This window comes from Eschrichtius robustus, chromosome 18, assembly GCF_028021215.1.
Source record: "Eschrichtius robustus isolate mEscRob2 chromosome 18, mEscRob2.pri, whole genome shotgun sequence".
Taxonomy (NCBI): domain Eukaryota; kingdom Metazoa; phylum Chordata; class Mammalia; order Artiodactyla; family Eschrichtiidae; genus Eschrichtius; species Eschrichtius robustus.
Genome location: NC_090841.1, coordinates 12405003 through 12426438, shown reverse-complemented (window position 1 = coordinate 12426438; position 21436 = coordinate 12405003). Strand labels below are relative to the sequence as shown.

Here is a 21436-nt window from a genome sequence, read left to right as displayed (position 1 = left end):
ACAGGAAGTAAAAGTGTAGTCTGTCCCCAGGATTGATCAGCATCTGTCTGCTCCACTAGCCATTTCTTCTGTCATTTAGGACTTGAGTAGTATCATTCACTTCATTTTTTTTTTTTTTAACATCTTTATTGGAGTATAATTGCTTTACAATGGTGTGTTCATTCACTTCATTTTAAAATGACATGGCCTTACTGGACTAGCAAAGATTAATAATAATGATATACTGGGTTGGCAAATTTATGAGGATACCAATCACCTCATACGAATCAGTGCAAGATTAACTTGATGGAACCTTTCTGAAAGGTAGTTTGGTAATATGTAACTAAAGCCTTAAATAATGTGCACCCTGTGACCAAGTAATTCTACTTCTAAAAATGTAACCTAAAGAAAAAATATCAGATATGTATACATACATAGGGATGGTCATCTCAGTGTTTTTTGGTATGGAAAGAAAAAAATATATATTTAGAAACAACTCACGTCAGGGCAGTGATATTTTACATAATGACATGATATGGAGGCAGGCGGACATCCTGGTTAGAATCATGGACTTGGACATGCCCGAGCTTAAGTTCTGGCTCTGCCACTTATTAGCTGTGTAACATTTGTCAAGTTACGTAACATCTCTGATCCTCAATTTTTTTATCTGCAAAACAGCAGTAATATTACTTAATTGTATTGTTGTGAAGATCAAATGGGATATTGAGCATGAAGTCCTCAACAGGAGGCCTGGCAGGGGCTCAATAAACGGCAGTGGTAGTAGTTTGGGGGATTATTATTATTATGGTGCATCCATACAATGGAATATCCAGCAGCCACTGAAAATCATGATGTAAATATATGCTTATTCACTTGGGCAGACATTCAGGATATATTGTCCAGTGAAAAAAGAAAAACAGGAAAGAGAGAGAAAGAAAGCTCTTGGAAGTTTATACCCCAAAGGTTAACAATGGTTATTTTTAGGTGTCAAGATTATGGGTGAGTTTAATTCCTTTCTTTCTGTAATTGTCTGTCTTTTCTAATTTTCCTACAGTGACATATTGGATATTACTTGTGTGACAAAAATGTAACAGTTTTTAAGAATTGCAGTGACATTGAGTTCCCACAATTTTAACAAAATCTTGGGATGTACAATTACTACAGAATCCAGAATATGCGTGTTTTGTGCATCTCACTGCAGCTGCATAGAACTCCTTTCTAGATAGTTTCAAGACTGTTTTAAAGGAGGGATGAGAATCAGGTTTCCGGGAGTTTCTATTCACTTCTCCATCTTCCCAGATATCTCTAGGGTAACACTTTGAAAAGCTATTTTATTTTTTCTTCTAATGTTGTTGCCCGTCTTCTGACTTCTGTACAGCTTTTATTATTTTTATTATTTCATTTAATTTTTTGTTTCATAAAGGTTTTACATGTGGGTATAAAATGAATTTGGTTCTTTTTTTTTTTTTTTTTTGAATTTGGTTCTTTTAAGAGTTAATTTTTTTTTTCCAGGAGGTTTAATTCAAAGTATGGAGACTATAAAGTGCATTTTGCAAAATAATTCCCTGCATAAATGTTGTTACACTTCACTTCTTAAAGATTAAAGGTTAAATTTAATCCACTGGTTTTAGGAAACATCATAAAGGCCAAACACCTTGGCTAGAAGGAAATCAATGTCTTTTTTTAAAAGATACCATATTTGTTAAAAAGTAAATTCACTTTTTTTTCATGGCTTTGTCAATTTCATGCCAGTTTTGTTAAATTCTATTTGGTGAAATAATTTTTAGTACCTCCTGAGATCCTCTGTGAAAACTATTTCAGTGGTTACTAACGATTCATTAGCCAGCATTTCAACAGGGTTTTCCTTGAATTCATACTATCATTGAGAATTGTGTTTGTTCCAACACATCTGTTATATTAGTCAGCTCTTAGTTCTCTATTATGGGAATCTCAGAAACCATTTGACTGGGTTCACGTTATCTGTGAATTTTCACATTATTTTATGGCCACCGGCTGCATTTTATGACTATATTAAATCTTTTATTTTTTCAAATAACTTTTTCAGATGGTCTCAGTTTCTCATCCAAGGGAAATCAGGCATATGCCCAAACATCTACTGTTCAGCAAGTTACAGCCACTACGAAACCCCAAATAAACGAAAAAGAAACAAAAATAAAACTCTTCTTTAAAAAAGAAAATGCCTGTGTGAAATACCAGTGTGCCAAAAACCTATGTACCTGACCTTTCACTAAATCTATTCTTGGTAGGACATGCCTTCAGCTTTTAATTGGAACCTTTTTCATAATTGTTGCCATTTAACACATTTAGTCTGTCAAATCATGGGATGTCTTTATAGCCATATAATAAACCCTAGAGAACAACTTTTCTGACTGTAGCCATCTGCAGTGATCACAAGAGTAGCTTACAAAATACTGACAGTCTTTATGGTAATAGGATACATATGGCAGCCCACAATTACGTGTAGCTGCATTCAATTAGTGTTGTACAATTACCCAGTTTTATTGCTTAGTTAAAACAGTGAAAGCACTACATACTGGGTAATTTGCACTAATCCCCGTCTCTTTAATAGCCCCTCGTTGTTTAAAACGTGGGGGGAGCATCTACAGTATTTAAAGGGCGTGGGATGAACATAAAATTATATCTCATGTTGTGAATACGCTTTGACTGGCAATTAACGTACCCCACCTCACGTGTGGCGCATGTGTTATGGAGGCTTTAAAATACAGTCACAGCAGAAAAGTTCTTCTTACACCAGAACCCCACTTGCCGGGTCGGCCTGTCCAAGCTTATACTTGCAGCCTGTTAAGGTTCTTTCTGAAAGAAGGTCAGGATGCGGAGACAAGCTAAGGAAGTCGATTCAGGGAGTGGGAGAAGGCAAAGGACTCTGTGTTTTGGATGCGAATGTGTTAGAAGCTTTTCCGACTCCTAACGTTTAATTAAAAACTTAGTTCAAAGTGAATTTATAGCTGCCATTTGGGAAAATACTTTCTGGAGACGGTTTTGTGAGTATGTGTGTGTGCGTTCACGCGCACGTTTGAAACACATATATTCAGCAATCTGTGACTTTTAACAAAGTTTTAATTACATTTTTAAATGGCCTCAATCCTGCCCCTCTGTAAATGGCTTGGGAAGAAATAAGAGTGAGCGCACTTGAGGCGGCAGCAGGCACTCTGGGGAGTCCAGTTGTGAGGTGGGCCCATGGCAGCACTTAGGAAAGGCGCTCTCCCAGGGGAGGAGAGGAAACACTACAATATATTCTTCTGTATCCTTCTCCCCAAGTGTTGACAGAGAAAAACCCAAAGCAACCTTGTTTCCTGCCCTGCCTGACGGTAAGTAAGTTAAACAGAATTCCAAATGAGGGGCCTGGGCATTTATTCACCTGCAAAAACATTTTGCTGAAGCATTTCAAATGTACTTGGGTCTAGAAATGTTTTCAATTATGTGGATTAGGCCTTTGTCTCTTAGCTCTTAACTGTCTCTCATAAGCATCACTTTAACCTCTTTATATGTTCATGAAAATTCTACTCTATGGTTTTCAAAGCAAAAAAAAAAAGGGATATGTAGAAGTGATTAAAGAGAGATGAAAAGAACATTAAAATGATAGATTCTACATATTTCATTTAAATGATGCTGGTTTATTTTAAGAGAATTATTACTGTTAAATAATCTTCATTTTCTTTACTTTAGGTAAGTTTTTAGTGCTTTTTTTCTTAGTTATTGAAACTTTGAACTTTATTGCTCAGCTATATTAAATATAACTGGCATATGGCTATATGTAAGATGGAATTCCTATTAAAATGTAGATGCTTAAAAAGAAAGCCTTTGGTACATGGAGGAGAATTACGTGGTCATATTCTGAACTAAAATGTGACTTATGACTGCATCTGCCAATATGTGCTTTTATCCAACTTTGGAATAGAGTTGGGTGATTATGGATAGTATGTTTAGAATAAAAGCCACAGAATCTCTGTATAAATGGAGCTGTGTAATTTGAAATCTGCACCACCTCACAAAACACGCACCATGAACGTTTGGACCTAACAGAACATCAAAGCAAGAGGTTATTCTGCATTTTAGAAAGGTTATTGGTAACAAAATGGAATTAGGGAAGTAAACAATTCTGCTCTGTCTGGGAAATAAACTAGATGATCTACTAGGTATTTCCAGCTCAGATTTCTTTTCATGAAAAACATTTGTTTGTCTTTTGAATGACCTGAATGGCTGACATGCTAAGACTACAATTTAGGGATTTCTTTTGCCTGAGAGCATTTAGACTGGGGAGGATATTGTATTTTGTAGCTCTGAGGCCTCAAAGTCCATGACTCGAACTTGTTTATGCTGACCAGGGCTGGATGGCTGCTTTATTAAACTGGGGAGGACAGTGTCCATCTCAGAGGACAACTGGGCAAAGCCACATCTGGGGGGGACATACAGCTGTCCTTGCCCTAACAACCCAGGTGCAGGTGGCCCTGAAAGCCTCTGGATACCTGCCCGAGGGCAGCCCAGACTTGATCGTGGTTGAGCCCTCAGGGAGAGGACTCCATGTTCTGAATGTGGAGAAAATGTAAACAAATATTTTCTGCCCAGAAATGACACAGTCTCTCCAGATAAGAGGATCTGACTGCCTTTTTTCTGCCAAAACAGTTAGATCCAAATGACCATTGCTGATACTGCAGCTTAGCTGGCCAAACATCTGCACTCGATGCTGCAGTGAACTGAAAAGTGAAATCTACTTTTTCCAAAGGAAGGCAGACATGGTGTGTGAACGGTAGCGGTGCTCCTAATGTGTGGAGATGTGCCTTGCTGTGCGTGAGGTTCAAACTGCTGTAGCAAGTACAGATGATCATAGCGCGATAACAGGAGAAAATGCAGGCCTCGACTGGCTGGATGGATTATTTTGACGTACGTGGAAAACTTCGCCATTTCCTTGAGGCATCTCCTGGCGACTGCCTTTTACTGTGGCTCTCTTTTCTGTATCTGTTGATTCCAGTGGAGGGCTCTGAATTAGAATTCTGAATGCCCTTTGATCTTTTCTTTGAAATAATAGACGTTGTTTGGCATACGTTTTAGAACAGATCCATTTGGTTTGATCGTGGGCTAGAATTAAAGCAGTTTAAATACTTGCCTATGGTCACATGCATCCTTTTCTTGATTTGTTGGGTGAAAGACTAGAGATTTTTACTGCCTTAATAAGGAAACCTGGACAGAATGCTGACTCTGAACCTGATAAATCTTCCCAAATTGCCACAGGTGAAATGAAATGTTAATATCCCTTTCAATTATTAATAAAAAAATGTAAATAGATCTTGTTGGAAAAGTGGGGCACTGAAAAGAAGGTATTTTAATAGACGTGTGGATTTTTTGTTCAATTTACTAAAGAATTGCATTTTTAAAGCTTCTGATATATTAAAATGAAGAGGTCATTATTTTCATAAATTGGAGATTTTACACTAGAAACTTGCTGTATTTCGTTGTATTCTGCAAATCAATTTGAATTGTAGCAAACATCGAACACAGATAAGCAAAAGGAAGAAAAATCTCCTATAATCTTACTACCCAGAGACAGACACACCAATATGATGTTCTTCCAGACATTTTCTTTGTACATATTTTTTTCTTTAATAGACATTTTATGCAAACCAGTCTGAAGTCTGTCCTCACTTCCCAAACTTGATTCATTTCAATAAATGTAAACCCACGTCACCATTGTAATGGTCATGTAGCCTCCCATTGTATGAACATACCGTAATTTACTTAACAAATTTCCATTTGCGGGTTCTTCACCATGTTTTCAATTCTGCAGTAATATAAAGATGTTCTTGTATGTATATCCTTGCATAATTGCCTGATTTTTTATTTTATAATAAATACAGGTAAAAAATTAATATACCAAAACCTCAATTAAATAGAGTCAGGAGACCAGAAGCGGCGTTCTCACTCCCTGTGATCATAGCAGAGCCCAACAGGAAGAAGAAAGACTCCTCTTCTTTCCTGGCAAGGACTCAACCCATGAAAAGCCAGGGACTCCTTGTTTTCTACAACCCTCCCAACTTCCTTTTCCTCTTTGTAAATGCATCTCCCTGCCTTGCCATGTGGGGACTTGGACATGACTTGCCATGGGTGCAGACCCCGAATTGCAATTCTGTGCTGATCCCGAACAGACCCATCTCTGCTGGAGAAACATCTGGCAGTCTGTCTGTTTTAGATCAACATATATTAAATTTAAACCACAGTGTCCTTCATTTCTTCAGGAAAGAACTTTTGAGCTCTTGGTTTTAAGGCAATTTCACTTTTTACTTTTACTTTAGGTGTACGAACACCAAGACGGCAGCAAATCGCTGAAGCTGGGAGACTTTGGACTGGCCACCATTGTAGACGGCCCCCTGTACACCGTGTGTGGCACCCCGACATATGTGGCCCCTGAAATCATTGCAGAGACTGGGTAAACACTTCTTGTGTATTTACTGCAGTACTGTGCTTGCAAAATAGCTAGTTGGCTTCAAGGATGGAAGAAATAGGAGTGTTCTGTCCCATCCAGACAGAACTAGTTATCAGGTATTTTTCACTTTTTTTTGACTTGAAAGTGGGAGCCATTTTCTCTGTTTTCCCCATCAAGTTGCCAGTTACTACAATGTTGTTTAAAGTTTCCTTTTGGCCTTTGTTAAAGGTAGAATGGCAGTTATTAACCCCTTAGTAAAAAATGTTTGGACTAACAGAGAAACATACAGTGATGGTAATTAACTAGCTATTGGAGAAAAAAGAAACAGACATCGCTGTGAGCAGTGAGTACAGTCTACTGCGGTTACTTCTCTCAGCTGTCCTTATTCTCCAGTTCCGGTCCCATTTTGGTCCTCTTGGCAGTCCACTGATTATCTGTGGAGTGCAGATACCCTCAGGCATCTGAGGGCCACTGGGAATTGGCTGGTTTCTGAGTGCAGCCGACACAGATGAATGAAAATCTCTAGAATGGGGGGAGATTGTGGGGTGGCCTAATGCTTACTAAGGACCTACTGCTATATGCCAGGCTCCTTTACTTAATCCTTACTCTTCCAGTAGATGATTTGATTCCCATTTTGCATCTGAATAAACTCAGTCTCTGATGACTGACTTACAAGCTCATGACTAGATAGTAGCTGAGTCAGCATTTGAACTCAGGTCTAGGTGAGTAAAAGGCTCTTTCAGTAAAGAGCCCCATTTCTTGCCAAGGATCATCAGCAGGGTTCTGAAGCACTGTCCTTAAACAGAAGGTTGGGGGAAGGGTGGGCCAGCAAGGAGAGACAGCCTGACTATTTCTTCCCATTAGTGGCACCAACCCAAACCTAACAATCTAGGTAGTATCTTCCACTGTGACAGGTGGAGATAGTTTTTCTGCTTGTACCATAGACCAGAAAGGCAGAAATACAGAACAGATGAGAGGAGAAATCCCCAGAGTGAGATGAGAGGTAATGAGCACTTTTTTATTCATCAAATTTGAGTCAATTGCGAGCCCACAATCTATGGCCATGCCTGACCTCCCTCGAGGCAGTGCCGTTATCTCTGTTGGGTGCTCTGATGGCCTGCTGCGAAGGAGTGGTGTGGGGTAGAAGGAGGATTTGGTTCGGCTCTTGAAAAACCTTGGCTGGAACTCAGCTGTGCCACTAATTGTGAGATCTTGAGCAAAATTATTTACCCTCTGAACCTTGGGCTTCTCTTCTTTAAAATAGGCAGTAATATTTATCCTGGACAAATTACAGAGTTGTCGGGAAAACAAAATCAGATAATGTATGTCAGTGCTTTATAAATTGGAAAATGTCTTATGTGTAATTATTATTTCTAAAATTCAGGAGTGAAATAGTCTCAGGGGTCCATCTCTATCTGAAAATTGATATGACTATAATAAACATTTTTGCTGAAACCCTTCACTTACTGATATTTAGGTAGGAAGGTAGGCATTTTTATTTTTAGTCATGTGCCTTAGATAGTCTTTTTTTTTTTTTTTTCTTTCTTTTCTTGAATTATGTTAAGCCAGTGGGTTGTAGTTTAGTGTTTGTTGTGGGTTTTTAAAATTTTTGTTTGGTTTGGGTTTTGGTTTATGATAGAAGAGTCATTTATTTTACCACGCCCCATAATTTGTCCTGGCCTGACTTTGCTAACTCTGACATCACTTACTTTTTCAGATATGGCCTCAAGGTGGACATCTGGGCAGCTGGTGTGATCACTTACATCCTGCTCTGTGGATTCCCTCCATTCCGTGGGTATGGGCAGCGATCTTTTATTCAGCACCAACAAAGCATTTCTCCCTTCTCTGAATGATCCATTCGGCCTCCCCGCACAAAGGAGCCTACAGCTGGAAAAGAACATAAGAACTTGTTATTTTTTCCATGTCGTGCACGCTAATTTACATGCCTTCCATAAATCTTCCTCATATAATTTAAAAACTCATTCTTTCTTAATTTGCCAAAACAGTTCCATACTGACATTTTGAATTGCTTAAAAACACACATTTTACACATTTGTGGGGAAAGGAGGGGCTTCAGTGCACAAGAATGAAAAGATACACCCTGAGCTGGCATTTTCCTGCTGTTTATTCCTCGTTGTTGTCCTTCATCTAAACAGAAGCGGGGATGACCAGGAGGTGCTTTTTGATCAGATTTTGATGGGGCAAGTGGACTTCCCTTCTCCATACTGGGATAACGTTTCTGATTCTGCAAAGGTAGGTTTCCAGTGCCTTCCTCTTCCTTATAGCCTGTGTCTCAATGGAATTATTGATTCTGAATCAAAGAAACAAATGATATCGTAAATACGATTTCTGTATGCATTTTAGTCATAATTACTAACTTTCCCAAGAGCTCACATTCAAAAAGTCATCTGTCCATAGCCATCCCAACTCATCAACTGCTTCTGCTTCCCTGGCTTATCCCTCCCTGTGGTCACTCCAGCTGTATTGCTGTAGCCTCTAGTTATGCCCTGCCCACACCTGGCTGGAGCCCACCTCAGACTTCTGTATAGCTTATTGCTTCACCTCTCTCGGGTCTTGACTTAATGTCATCTTCTCAGTGAAGCTTTCCCAGACCCTGTTTCCAATTGCAGCTCTTAACCCCTACCTGGCTGACCTTATCGTCCTTTGCTTTATTTTTCTCCATAACACTTACACTCTATGTCCATCTGGTATACCATCTAACTACCTCTCTGTATCTGTCTACTTATATAGATAGATATAGATAGGTGGATATATTGTATTTATGTAGTTTATTTTCTAACTCTCCTCACTAGGGTGTAATTTCTATCAAGACAAGGATTTTTGTCTATTGTATTCATTGCTGTATCATCAGTGCCTAAATAGTGACCGGCAACTAACTGATGCTCAACGTATATTGAATGAATGAATGAATAAATGAATGAGTGAATTAAACAGTTAATCAATTAAAGTGGAGAAAGCACAGCATGGGTTAAGATGATCAAGAAAGACATCATGGGGAAGCTATGATGTAATTTGGACCTTGAAAGACAGCCAGGATTTAGAGGCAGAGGGGAACAAAGCGTATGGTTTTTGTCCCATTAAACCAAAAGATCAATCTCTAAGAAAACTGTAAAAATCTCACACAGAGACATTAGTAGATCCTGAAATAAAAAATGAAAACTTTTAAATTGATCCCTTAAAACTATGTCTCCAAGCATTGACTTAAATTTTTGGAAAACTGATGTTGAGAACTAATTATCTTTTGATTATTCTATATACATGCCTTTCCTTTTGCTGTGTCCTGAGTATGAGTTCAATTTAAAATCTGACTCCTTAGGCCTGGCCACTTTCCATGGAAAATGATGCATATTGGGCCCAAATCTCTCATTTTCTTCAACTGTCCAGGAATCTACCTCTAGCCATAGGAAAATGTGGGGAATTGAGAGAAGTGTCAGAGAAAAGCCACAAAGGTAAAAGGAGATGGGATGATATAGCCACAGAGGTGGGGCTGGAGGTGTTTTCACCTGTGAGCAGACAGTTCAGGAACCTGTCCCAGGTCTCAGTGCTGTCACTTCATAACTCAAGGGCTCGAAGTCACTGACAGATAGGACTATCTCCTGCACCACCATGGCGCCTGCAGAGAGCATCACACATAGTAGTTGCTTTAATTGAGTCCTGGCCCAAGTTAGAAAGTGAAGGTAGAATCTCTACATCATTGGAAATAAATCTTCCCCGTCACGGAGTGGTACTTAGAGCCTACGCATATGAGGGACCAGGTAACACGCACCTAACCATTCTGTTATACGGGAACTTCTAATCCAAAGTAGACAAATGTCTGACGGACTCATCATTAAAGCCAAAGCTGTGCTTTTCTGGTGCAAATAAATCTGAGCTCATGGGGGAGATTAATTAATTTCAGAACCATTTAATCATTTGCTTCATAATGGTTCTACTTTACTTTTATTGATTGATCTGGAAATTTTTGAAGCATTTTTAACAGATGTCCTCTGAATTCTTCGGCTACTAAAGAATAGTTTCTATTTTACCAACTAGCTGTTGGCAATTCTGTATGTCTTTCCTCATTCCTTTCTTTCAAACCAAAATATGCCCTCTTGCAGTTAGGAGGAAAAAAATCCATTTTTCCTTTCAGCTGCCAAAGTGAAATTGTAAAGTGTTTTTAAAATGTGATTTCTATATTAAATAATTTGGAATCTGTCTTTCAAGTGCAAAATACTTTATTTCCTTTCTACTAAAAATATTTTTATGAAATTGATTTTAATATTAATTTGTTTTTTTCTCTCAACTACAAGCTATATATTTATAATTCCAAAAATTCACCTTTCCTTTAAAAGGTGTTAGGTAGCTGTAGGTAAGTTGAGTTGATATATTCAAGGTTTAGAGCTTTTACAGATGTTTTCCAAACGAAAAGAGAACCTCTGCTCTTGAAAACGCCTGGATTTTTACCTTCAGTGTTAGACACAAATGGCATTGAATGTTTCCTTTCACAGGAGCTCATTACCATGATGCTGTTGGTGGATGTAGATCAGCGATTTTCAGCCGTGCAGGTCCTCGAACATCCCTGGGTTAATGTAAGTAACTTCCTCCCTTCCCTGTATTTACTCCGAACATTCCTTTCTCAAATTGCAGCTTTCCTAATGATGTTGCCTCCTTTTTAAAGTGTTGTGTTTGTGTCTGTTCCTCCCTCTCAAACATGCCAGAACAGTTACAGGATCTCAGCCTTGTTCCACGAGGGCCTCTGATGTATCTGTGCTGACATGTGTTCTCACGGTCCCTTGCACAGAGCATTTCATTTGATTCAGACGGGACTGCCTTCTACCGTGGAGGTGCACATGGTTGCCACCCACGGCCCCACAAACTGCATCCTATGGTCCAGATTAAGGCTGCATCCATCAATAATACAGAGCAGATTTTCTGAGTCAGTGCTGCTTTTGCATCATTTCTACCAAATATACCAGTGACCCAAGGGTCCCCGCATCAGAGTTGGAGTTCTCCAGTGCTGCACTTCTCAGACTTGCCTGTGCTCACAAGTCATCGGGGGCGGGGGAGGGGGGAGGCTTATTAAAATGCAGATTGTAATGTAGTAGATGTGAGGCTCTGAATTTCTAAAAGCTCCCAGATGCTGCTGCTGCTGCTATCTGAGTACAAGGTCTGTAGCTATGAAAGGATTCTCCAGAGCAGAGTCATTATTTTTTGACTCTCTCTCTCCCTCTCTCTATAACTGATTGAAAAGATTTGTTTTGAATAACAATAATAATAAATACTTACAGAGTGCTTAGCTTATAGTGTCTGCCCAGGACCATTTAAGTACCTCACATACATTAACTGATAACCCAGGGGCTGTTGGAACCCCTGCTGACATGTGTGGAAGTTCCATAGATGGGTCTAATGGTTCTTGCTACCAGAATAGAAGACAGACATAGATTTGGATATAGGTACATACATGGACAGGTATAAAATCGTTAGCTCATTGATATGAATTTTGCCAGCTGCTTCGAGGGATCTGGCTGTAAGATGAAGGAGACAAAATGTTCCACTTCTCTGAATTATCACTTCGGTGATTAGTCAGTGTATTTTCCCAAGGTAACTAATGACTGAGGACGAAGTGTGATTAAAAGCACAGTGTTGAGACAGACTGCATCTGAGGTGACAAGAGCTTGGGATCTGGTTCACGTTCTGCCAGTTGATGCCCATGGGCCTAGGTTCCAGCACTTTACACGCCTGAACCTGGTTCCTCCCACCCCACTGGGAGGTTTTATATATATATATATATATATATATATATATATATATGTATGTATATGACAGGAGAATATACAGGAATGCGAGCGTATATAGGTATACAGCTAAGGTTTGTTAAATATTTTTACATAGCAGAGCTTCCCAACTGGTGTACAGATGTGTGAAGATATTAATCCCCTCAGCCCTTGGGATAGTCAGGTAGGGCTGCCAGAGTCCAGGAGCTGTCACCTCCAGCCTTACAACCTTTGCATTTACCCCACGGTGCTGAACAAAAGTTATCCTTTTCTATGGAGTTGGAAAGGTTAGGTAGCATCTCATGTAAGCCTAATAATAAGCCTACCAGAGAGGCAGGGTGGGTATTATTGTACCCATTTTACAAACGGAGAGACTGAGGCTGTGATGGATGACTCTTCCAAAGTAGCTGTGCTTATGGTTGAGCCAGAATTTGCAGGCAGGTATCCTCACTTCAAGCCCATTTCCTCTAAAGTCCTGTGCACCACACTGCATCACCCTCTATCTGCTATACATGAAAGCACTGTGAATAGTGCAGAAGAGTGCACTATATGTACACCAGCATCATTATAATGATTGTTCACACAAGGTCGCAGTCTTTCCAAAGTAACTTACCTGGGTCGTGGTGCCTCTCCCTTAGACGTGCAGGGTGGAAGAGGCACAGGCCAGCTGCAGGCTCTCCTAGTGGCAGCAGCTGGTTTGGACTGATCTACATGCTGATTAAAAGTCCATGGTCCACAAACTGTCAAATTGCATGTTAGCGCTGGAAACACTGAGAGTGTGACCACACAGAATACAGTGGAAAATCTGAATTTGAAACACGGCCTTTGAAGGCTCACAAAGAGCCGTGGAGGAGAGAGATGACAAATAGCCATTTTAGATTTTGAAATACATTTTCATCAGAGGACCACCCCCCTGTCGGGCCTGCTCTCCAGGAGCTCTGTCTGATACAACAGACAGTCACATGGCAGTTAGAGAAGAGCCACCCCAGCTGGCCTGTGTGGGGAGGGTGCCCTGGAAGGCTTCCCAGAGGAGGAGATGCCAGAGCTTCTTCCTGGAGGAGGCTGGGAAGAGATGTCCCGCAGAGCCAGCTCAAGCAGGATATGGATATTTGCTATAAGATAACTTTGTGAATGTGAGCACATTTGTCTATACATGTGAGGGGCCTGGGGTGTTACTGGAAACAAAATAATCCCTTACCCTGATTCCAGACCAAATGACCCTATATCAATATATTCCAACTCAGTTGGGTAGAGAAACAAAATTAAGAAGACTTCTGGCTGTTGCCTTTGAAAAATTAGGTTGTTCGTTTTCCTAAGGCAGCGTATGCATGTCTCAGCGGTAACATTCTTCCTTCTCAACCTGCTTTGTGCACATGGTCCCACTTTGCTGACAATTAGGTTCCACAGCTCCCTCTGGACCTTGGACTTCTGCTGTCATTTTAGTTTTCCCTCTCAGATTTCCTAAAAACATTTTCTAAAAGCAAGGATAACATTTAAGGCATTGTCTAGGAGATTTAAAAATTTTAAATACCCTTTAATATAATTCTAACAGACCTTAGATTCTAAGGGGAAAAAAGATAGCGATTTTAGCAAAAAATTTAACATATAAAGTGATTGCTTAACTTTTGAAATTACATAGTAAATAACTAAGTTAGAAAATTGATTATTTTCTTTATCTCAAAATAACAAATGAAAAAAATATGTATATAAGCATTCACAACCAGCATTTAGTGTTTGTTGAGGTCTCCGAGTGCAATAAATGAACAACCCAGCAATCAAAATAAATAAATTAGGAACGTAAAAGGAAGCCCATTCAACAAGACATGTTGCATTTGGCGATCAAATTATATCTGATCACTGCAGAGGGTGCTACCTAGGGGGGGAAAAGTAATAATAATTGTATGAGCCCTAAGGAAGTCGTCAGAAAGCTCTTCCCACGTTCCCATTTGTCCTAATTTTCTCTGTCGCATAAACGATGCCCTTTTCACCTGGCGCACTTGGAATTGAAAAGGCAGTCTCATGAAACAGAGAGCAGAGCACAAGGGCAACAGAATAGAAAAATCTAGTCAGCAAAAGTCACTTGCTTTAACCTTACTCCAGGTGCTTCCTCTAGGCCCCCATTGATTTTGTACGCACTCTCAGTGCTCTTTGGTATCCTGGACCTCTGCTCTGTCCTGGACCTCTGCTCTGTTATATATATGGATTTTACCTCTACTCTGTTATATATATGAATTTTACCTCTACTCTGTTATGGTGTCCTGGACCTCTGCTCTGTTATATATATGAATTTTACCTCTACTCTGTTATGGTGTCCTGGACCTCTGCTCTGTTATCGGAAGAGCCATGAGTGAGGCCTCTCAGTGGATGGTTCTAACCAGCCAGAAGGACAAAGGCAGCATCAGCGTGTAGCCAGGTGTCTGGGAGAGGGATGCAGACCCCCCAGAAGGAGCGCCAGCTCACCTTGGGTAACCTTGGGACAGTCATTTCACGCCTTTGAACCTGTTTTTCTGTCGGTGAAACGGGAGACAATAGAATCAACTTCTCAGGTTTTGAGGATGGAGAGAGGATTTTATGTCTGAAAGTCCTGAGCAGACAGTCTTAAGTGCTCATACGCTGTAGGTACTTGGTAAATATTTGGTGAATTTGAGTCTGAGGGAGGCCGAAACTCCATCATCTGTGGCTACAAGCTGATGAAATGGAAACTGTGATCAACGCTGGCGTGTGAGAAACTTGATTAAGGTGGAAACCCCTCATCCAAAAAAATGATCCTGTTTGTGTGCTCCGAACTCCACGTAGATAATGTGATTATCAGCTTGTTGCGTTCTCCAGTGTCACAGCCATCTCTTAAGGTAGCTGCAAAGTACCGACAGGAATTGCCCTAGCTAAATTTATTTACCTTATTACTCATATAGTGGAGAACCATATGATTTAGGCACATATCATATGAGAGTGGAATAGGCAGTGATAATATATCTGGATCATTCCAGGGAATAGGGAGAAGGTTGAGTCACTTTGTCCCCAAATGATACTTTGTTGGTAGAAAATGCAGGTTAGTGATTAAGTTCATAAGCTTAAATAACAGTTCCAAAGTGTTTTTTTTTTTGTTATGTGTAATTAGGATTAAATTATCAGCAATCTATTTCAAATAGATTACTATTATTGGATTTTTATTTTCAAAGTTTTGACCTATCTTATCCCATTGTTATTCTCCTCATACCATAGATTGAAGGTCCATCTCAATACTATAATTCTACAAATCTGTGTTTTACCTTCAGTTTTTTTCCTGATGAGGAAACTGAGGCTCAAAGAAGTCTCTAGCACGAAGCTCAGTGGGGTCTCTAGCACGAGGTCTGATGCCTGGGTTTTGCCTTTAGAGATTCTGATCCTGATGGGCACAGGCATCTGGGCATTGGGAATTTTAAAAGCTCCCAGGTGACTATAATGTGAGACCAATACAGAGAACCTCTGTCCTACTGGAAAGGACTGGTTTAAATAAGTCAAGTGTAGTTACTTAGCTGGTGCAAGACTTACTATCATCTTCTTGGCCTTTAAATTTTATTTTACCTCCTTTTTCTCACGTACCTACTCTTTTGAAAAGATACTGCTAAGCCAAGATATTCAACAAGAAAAAAAGATCCCAAGGAAGAAGAAAAAACAAGAGCCTAGATAATATGTTTTTTATTCTATGCTCATAAAAATCAGTGCTACCCATACAAAAATATATAAGCATTCCTCTAATTGCTGTTAGAAATTAAGAGAACCCCCAATGATACTGTAATAATAAATAAAACCACTTATCAGTATGTGCAACTTATAAATAAAGTTGTAAATGATGACATGGAATTCCACTTTCCATTTGGGCATCTTACCCTCTCCTTTCTCTAAGGTGGATCTTAATTTACTTTACACTTTCTCCCCGAGAGCAGAGTGAATTGTAGACATAAAGGATACATGGGGCCAAGCTAAGAGATTCAGAAATCCTGGGATGTTGCACAGCTGGGGAAGGTTAACAAGAGTCGAGGGGGCACACTCTGGCCTGTGAAATGGACCCGCTACTGGAGAGTATGCTAATGTGCCTGGGATTGTTTAAAACGAAGTCGGGATATTCTGGTAGTGAACTGCTCAAGACTGCCATGCTTCTCATAAATTTACAGCTATTATTAATACTAGAGTCTGGCACTGAGTAGACTGAAAACCAGATCCATGATTCAAAAACAAAACTCCATGAAGGGAGGAGGGTTTTCTAAAGCATGACCCCTGGAATGGTTTCCTGGAGGAAAGAGAGGCATTCACTCCGCTGAATGACTTCACAACCAAGCCCCGCAGCCCTCCTGACGGCTCGCTCCTCCCCAACATCCGCTAGCGGAGCGGAGACCAGGAGGCTAGGTCTCCTCCAGACAGCTGGGAGGGTTCATTTTCCATTTTGCAAACTAGTTTTGTTCTTGTCAGTTGCAACGCTCTGCCAAGGAGTGGATGGGGATTTCTAAATCAAAAACCGCCAACAAACCACAACCAGCCCGTGTCAAACTTCAGAAACTACTCCCGGAGACTACACACCAGAATGTATGGTAATAATACTAGAACTATTTGTAGCATACTGCCAGGTTTGTCACGTTTGGAAAATTCATAGCACATTTTTGGCACATAATCTATTCACAATAGTGGCGATGAAGATGTATATATAAAAATGTACGTTTTTAATGGCCCTATTTGTTTTATTGATGCAAGATAGTAAGTTAGCTAAATCTCCATCATCAATCTGGATGCCTCAGGTACAGATTAGGGCCCTGCTAAGCCAGTTGCTTGTCTTTTAATCCAATTATGCTCAAAGCCTTCAAAATTGTTAGAGACTGCAGATTTTTTGGTTGCTGGGGTGTGTGTGTGTGTATGTGTCTGTGTGTGCGTCTGTGTGTTTGTCTGTGTGCACTCGTGTATATGTGTTTTACCTTCTCTGGCGGAGGCACCTTAATTCATTGGGAAAAAAAATCCTGAAATGTTTTAAGATTTATGATGTCAAAAGCATCCCTGGCAACTTGTAAGGACTGTTTCACTACTTTCATTGCTTCAACATGAACTAATAACCCATGGAAGCTAAAACCTGCACTAGAATTTAAAGCTGGAGGCCTGAACCCCCAGGCCCCAGCATCTGAAAGAGTTGCTAGGAGTCTGACAGGAGATTAGGACCAGGACAGAGCTGGGAAATGGTAACAGAGTCCATTATGAGGTTGGTGAGAGAGCCAGCTTTTAGCTGGAAAGCTAGCAGGGAAAAAAAAAGAGCCAGGTAAAGGGAAATTTCTGGCAAAGATGGCAGTGGTGGGGATGTGAGGAGATGGGACTGCAGTAAGGGCTGATTCTCCCTCAGGAAGTTAAGTAGAGGCTGCTCCGATGGAGTCCCTACTGTTTGTTTCCTCCATATTTGCCCTCATTCAGTCACAGGCGCACACTGTGACCCAGGGCACCTTCCTGTCACCCTGTGTCAGCCAGGCCTTCTGGCACTGCCTGCTCCGCAGAGGATTCCAGAGCCCCAGCCCTCATGGGCCACATTCCCATATCCCAGATGAGTGGATGCCCAGCATCTCCTGGGCAGAGAAGTTTCTAATTTCTAACTACATTCCTGTGGGCCCCCTGACTACATTCCTGTGGGCCCCCTGAAGTGCTCAGCACCCCTTTTACTGACCTCTGTCCAAATGCTTCCCAGGCTCCATTAAAGCCCTGTCCAAATATTCTCTGTTTTTTTCAGCCCCAAATTCAATCCTCCTTACCATTGTGTGACTTTCATCATGGAAAAGATGATTCATTGCATCCTTCCATTTCACAATTCTGGACCTCTTTTAGTAACCAATGCCCCTGATGCCCTTGACAATGCAATGCAGTGTGGTGGGAAGACCACAGAGTTCCAACCTGTTTCAGGCCTGACTCAGCCAGTTTCTAGCCCTGTGACCTTAAGCAAATTTTTTAACCTTGCAGAGCCTCAGTTTGCTCATCTTCAAAATGGGACTATCAATGCATGTTGTAGAAGGTAATCTGAGGACTAAGGAGATCATATATGTAAATTTTTAGCCACATAATGGTTATCTCATGTCACCTTCCTCTCCGTGCCTTTGTCTTTTAACTCTGCTCCCCTCCTTACCCTTTTCTCTCCTTACTATTTTATAATCTAAAGCTCATACAAATTGCTTTGCCTTACGTAGCCTGGAGCTCTATTAAGAGATGACTAGAAGTACCTGTATAATTTGGGGAGTGAGGCCCAATGGGGCACCACTGTATCCGGCTGCCCCCTTTCCTTCAGGCAGAACCCCAAATTATGCCCGAGATATGACACTTGTAAGACTTTCAGTAAAGGCACATCATTTCATCCCTTGTCAAATGTTTAACTCCTCCCCAAAGTCTAATTTAGATTCCAAGGGCTGTTGTTTCATACACCATTAAAAAAAAAAAAAAAAAAAAAGTGTTTTACATACACCATTGAATTCACCCTTGTGCTTAAAACTCTAGACTGTATAATCCTAATTCTCTGTGGTTATCCTGCGACTTCTCTTTCACTTGTAGAGTCAGGAAGTGAATAAAGGGAGGGTGGTCCTTCACACTTCCTGCACTTACACACCTCTTATTTTTTTTAATGTTTTAAATTTTTATTCATTTATTTATTTATTTATGGCTGCGTTGGGTCTTTGTTGCTGCGCGCAGGCTTTCTCTAGTAGCGGCGAGCAGGGCTACTCATTGTTGCGGTGCCCAGGCTTCTCACTGCGGTGGCTTCTCTTGTTGCGGAGCACGGGCTCTAGGCGCGTGGGCTTCAGTAGTTGTGGCTCGCAGGCCCTAGAGTGCAGGCTCAGTAGTTGTGGCGCACGGGCTTAGTTGCTCCGCGGCATGTGGGATCTTCCCGGACCAGGGAATGAACCTGTGTCCCCTGCATTGGCAGGCGGATTCTCAACCACTGCACTACCAGGGAAGCCCTACACCCCTCTTATTAAAGAGCACTGCTTTATTCCTAATTGAGACCAAGGCTTCCAGCTCCAGATGTTCTGGGGACTCATCTGTGGCCAGTTCTCTGCTGCTCTTTCAGCTTTCTCGCCATCACTCTCCCATGGAAACTCTTAACTAGAGGTGGAATGGTTGACTCATTGTTTGGCAAACATGCCTTGTGGCTTCCCACTCAGGCACATCTGTGCGCCAACATCACCTCTCCCGTCTCTACCTGTCAGTACACTCCCACCATCAAGGACCTGCTGGAATTCCATATTCCTCGTGAAGGTTGCGCTAACTGAAAACACGTCCTGTCTCCTCTGAACTCCTGTGTTTCTAGCTGAGCCATGTGGCACACTGCCTGGTAACAGGTCTTTCTTCTCTTATTGGTCTGTTTTACTGTTTGACGTGGGGTGTGCAAACTTTGTCTCCCAGTTAGCCCGCGAGGATCTGGCAGACAGCGATCACTTCTTCTCCCCACCCTGCCATCCCCAACGCAGCCCTGCATATAGTAGGTACTTCAGATGACCCTGTTTCCATTCCAAGTATCATCCCACTGGTACCCTAACTGACCTTCATTTTCTGTTTCCACAATACAGAATTTTTATTTTTTTAATTTTGAATACACTCTGCATCATTGGAAAGTCTCCTTCTTTTAGATTTGGTTTCAGATGTGACTCAATAAGCATAATAATGGTTCCTTCTTCTAGCCATTAATAAATCAGCCCAAGAATATCATAAATAAATCAGCCCAAGAATATCATAAATTGAGCATCCACTGTGTGCAGGGCACTGAGCCAAGTGCTTATATTAAAGATTACAGAAAACGTGGAAGATGTGGTACAAAAGGGCAAGAGTTCATTTTTATATATATATATAAAAACGTGTATAAGTTTTATATATATATATACACACAGACACACACACAATCACCTAACACCAGAAAGAATGTAAATAGTGCAAATATAAATAATGAGAAAAGGATTAGGAGTTTATGGAAGAACAATTTTAATGGATTGTGCTTAATAGGGGGAAATGTTCTGGAACAGGTGATTTGGACCCAAGTTTTGAAGAGAAAGAGGGACCACAGGGTCCATAAGAGCAAAGCCCATGAGTATTTTTGGCCACTATTATTTCCCCATCAGTTACTGTAGTGCCTGGTCCAGCCAAATGTTGAAAAAAAGAGTAAATCCCATATGGAGAGACCAGGTTATGTAAAAGAGCAAGCATGCTGTGCTTGGAAAGCAGCAAATTTATTTTCTTGGGAGGAGCCAAGAAATTCCATGCAAAATCATGGAGAGGAAGGAGAGAAAGAAAATGATGAATGGCATTGAAGTCTTGCCAGGAATTTTGGTTTAAATAGATAGTAACAAACACTTAATTATTCATTCATTCACTTACTCCACAAATATTTATTAAGCATCTACTATGTGCCAAAGTACATGCTAAGACCCGGGGATTCTGTAGTGAACAAAACACACTCTCTGTCTTCAAGGATGATGCAGTCTCTTCATCACACACTAGTGAGTGGTGCTGCATACTTATGACTCTGATTCTTGTTATTCTAACAGTATTTAGCAAAGGAGAGAAATCTGTCCGGTCTCCATCATAGATGGCTCAGGCAGAGAGCAGAAGCCTTAGTTAAAATGAGCTCCAATGCAGAATGTGTCATAATAACAGATGATATGAAGGCAGCAAAGAAGATTTAAAACTTAAGGAAGAACTTTCCACCTGGAAGGTTGTCTGGGATTATAGAATGGATGATCGAGTAGCTGTGACACCAGCTTGAGTTTATTTATGGGCTCCTGCCTGAGCCCAGGTCCGTCAGTTTCCCTTGGCTTTGGGTCGGTATGATGGGCTAAGAGGATAAAACTCTCGGGTTAGAAAAAAAAATGTTTAGATTGATTTTTTTTTTTATTTTTTGGTTGTCCAGATTAACTTGCTCTTTGACATATGTCTCTAGAGTGATGGCTGAAATCAATTTTATTAGAAACCAAAAACAGAAATAAAATTTTTTATTTAGGGACAAAGTCAGAGGGTAAGAAGACACAGCAAATTAATTTTAGAGCAAATGTGGAAAATGAAGGAGCCCTTGAAGCAGTACTTGCTATGGCAGCGTTTAATGAGAGGACATTGGTTGGTTTCTTCCTGAAATGTTATGAATTTTAAGATTACTGCCTGTTACTGGAATATCTTGGCCTCATTTTCTATTTATCTCATTTTTTTCTTCTTCTCCTTTTTTTAAATTTCTTTTATTTTT

General features: G+C 40.5%; 1 protein-coding gene across 2 annotated transcripts in view; it reads left to right on the top strand.

Moving 5' to 3' along the window:
* The window catches only part of DCLK1 (doublecortin like kinase 1), a 328724-nt gene that overhangs the window by 285594 nt on the left and 21694 nt on the right, over positions 1–21436 (top strand). For both annotated transcript variants that reach the window (XM_068526990.1, XM_068526989.1), the window contains exons 12-15: positions 6309–6442; positions 8157–8234; positions 8596–8692; positions 10948–11028. In XM_068526990.1, the coding sequence (XP_068383091.1) occupies positions 6309–6442; positions 8157–8234; positions 8596–8692; positions 10948–11028 (390 nt within the window). The remainder of the gene's footprint in view (positions 1–6308; positions 6443–8156; positions 8235–8595; positions 8693–10947; positions 11029–21436) is intronic.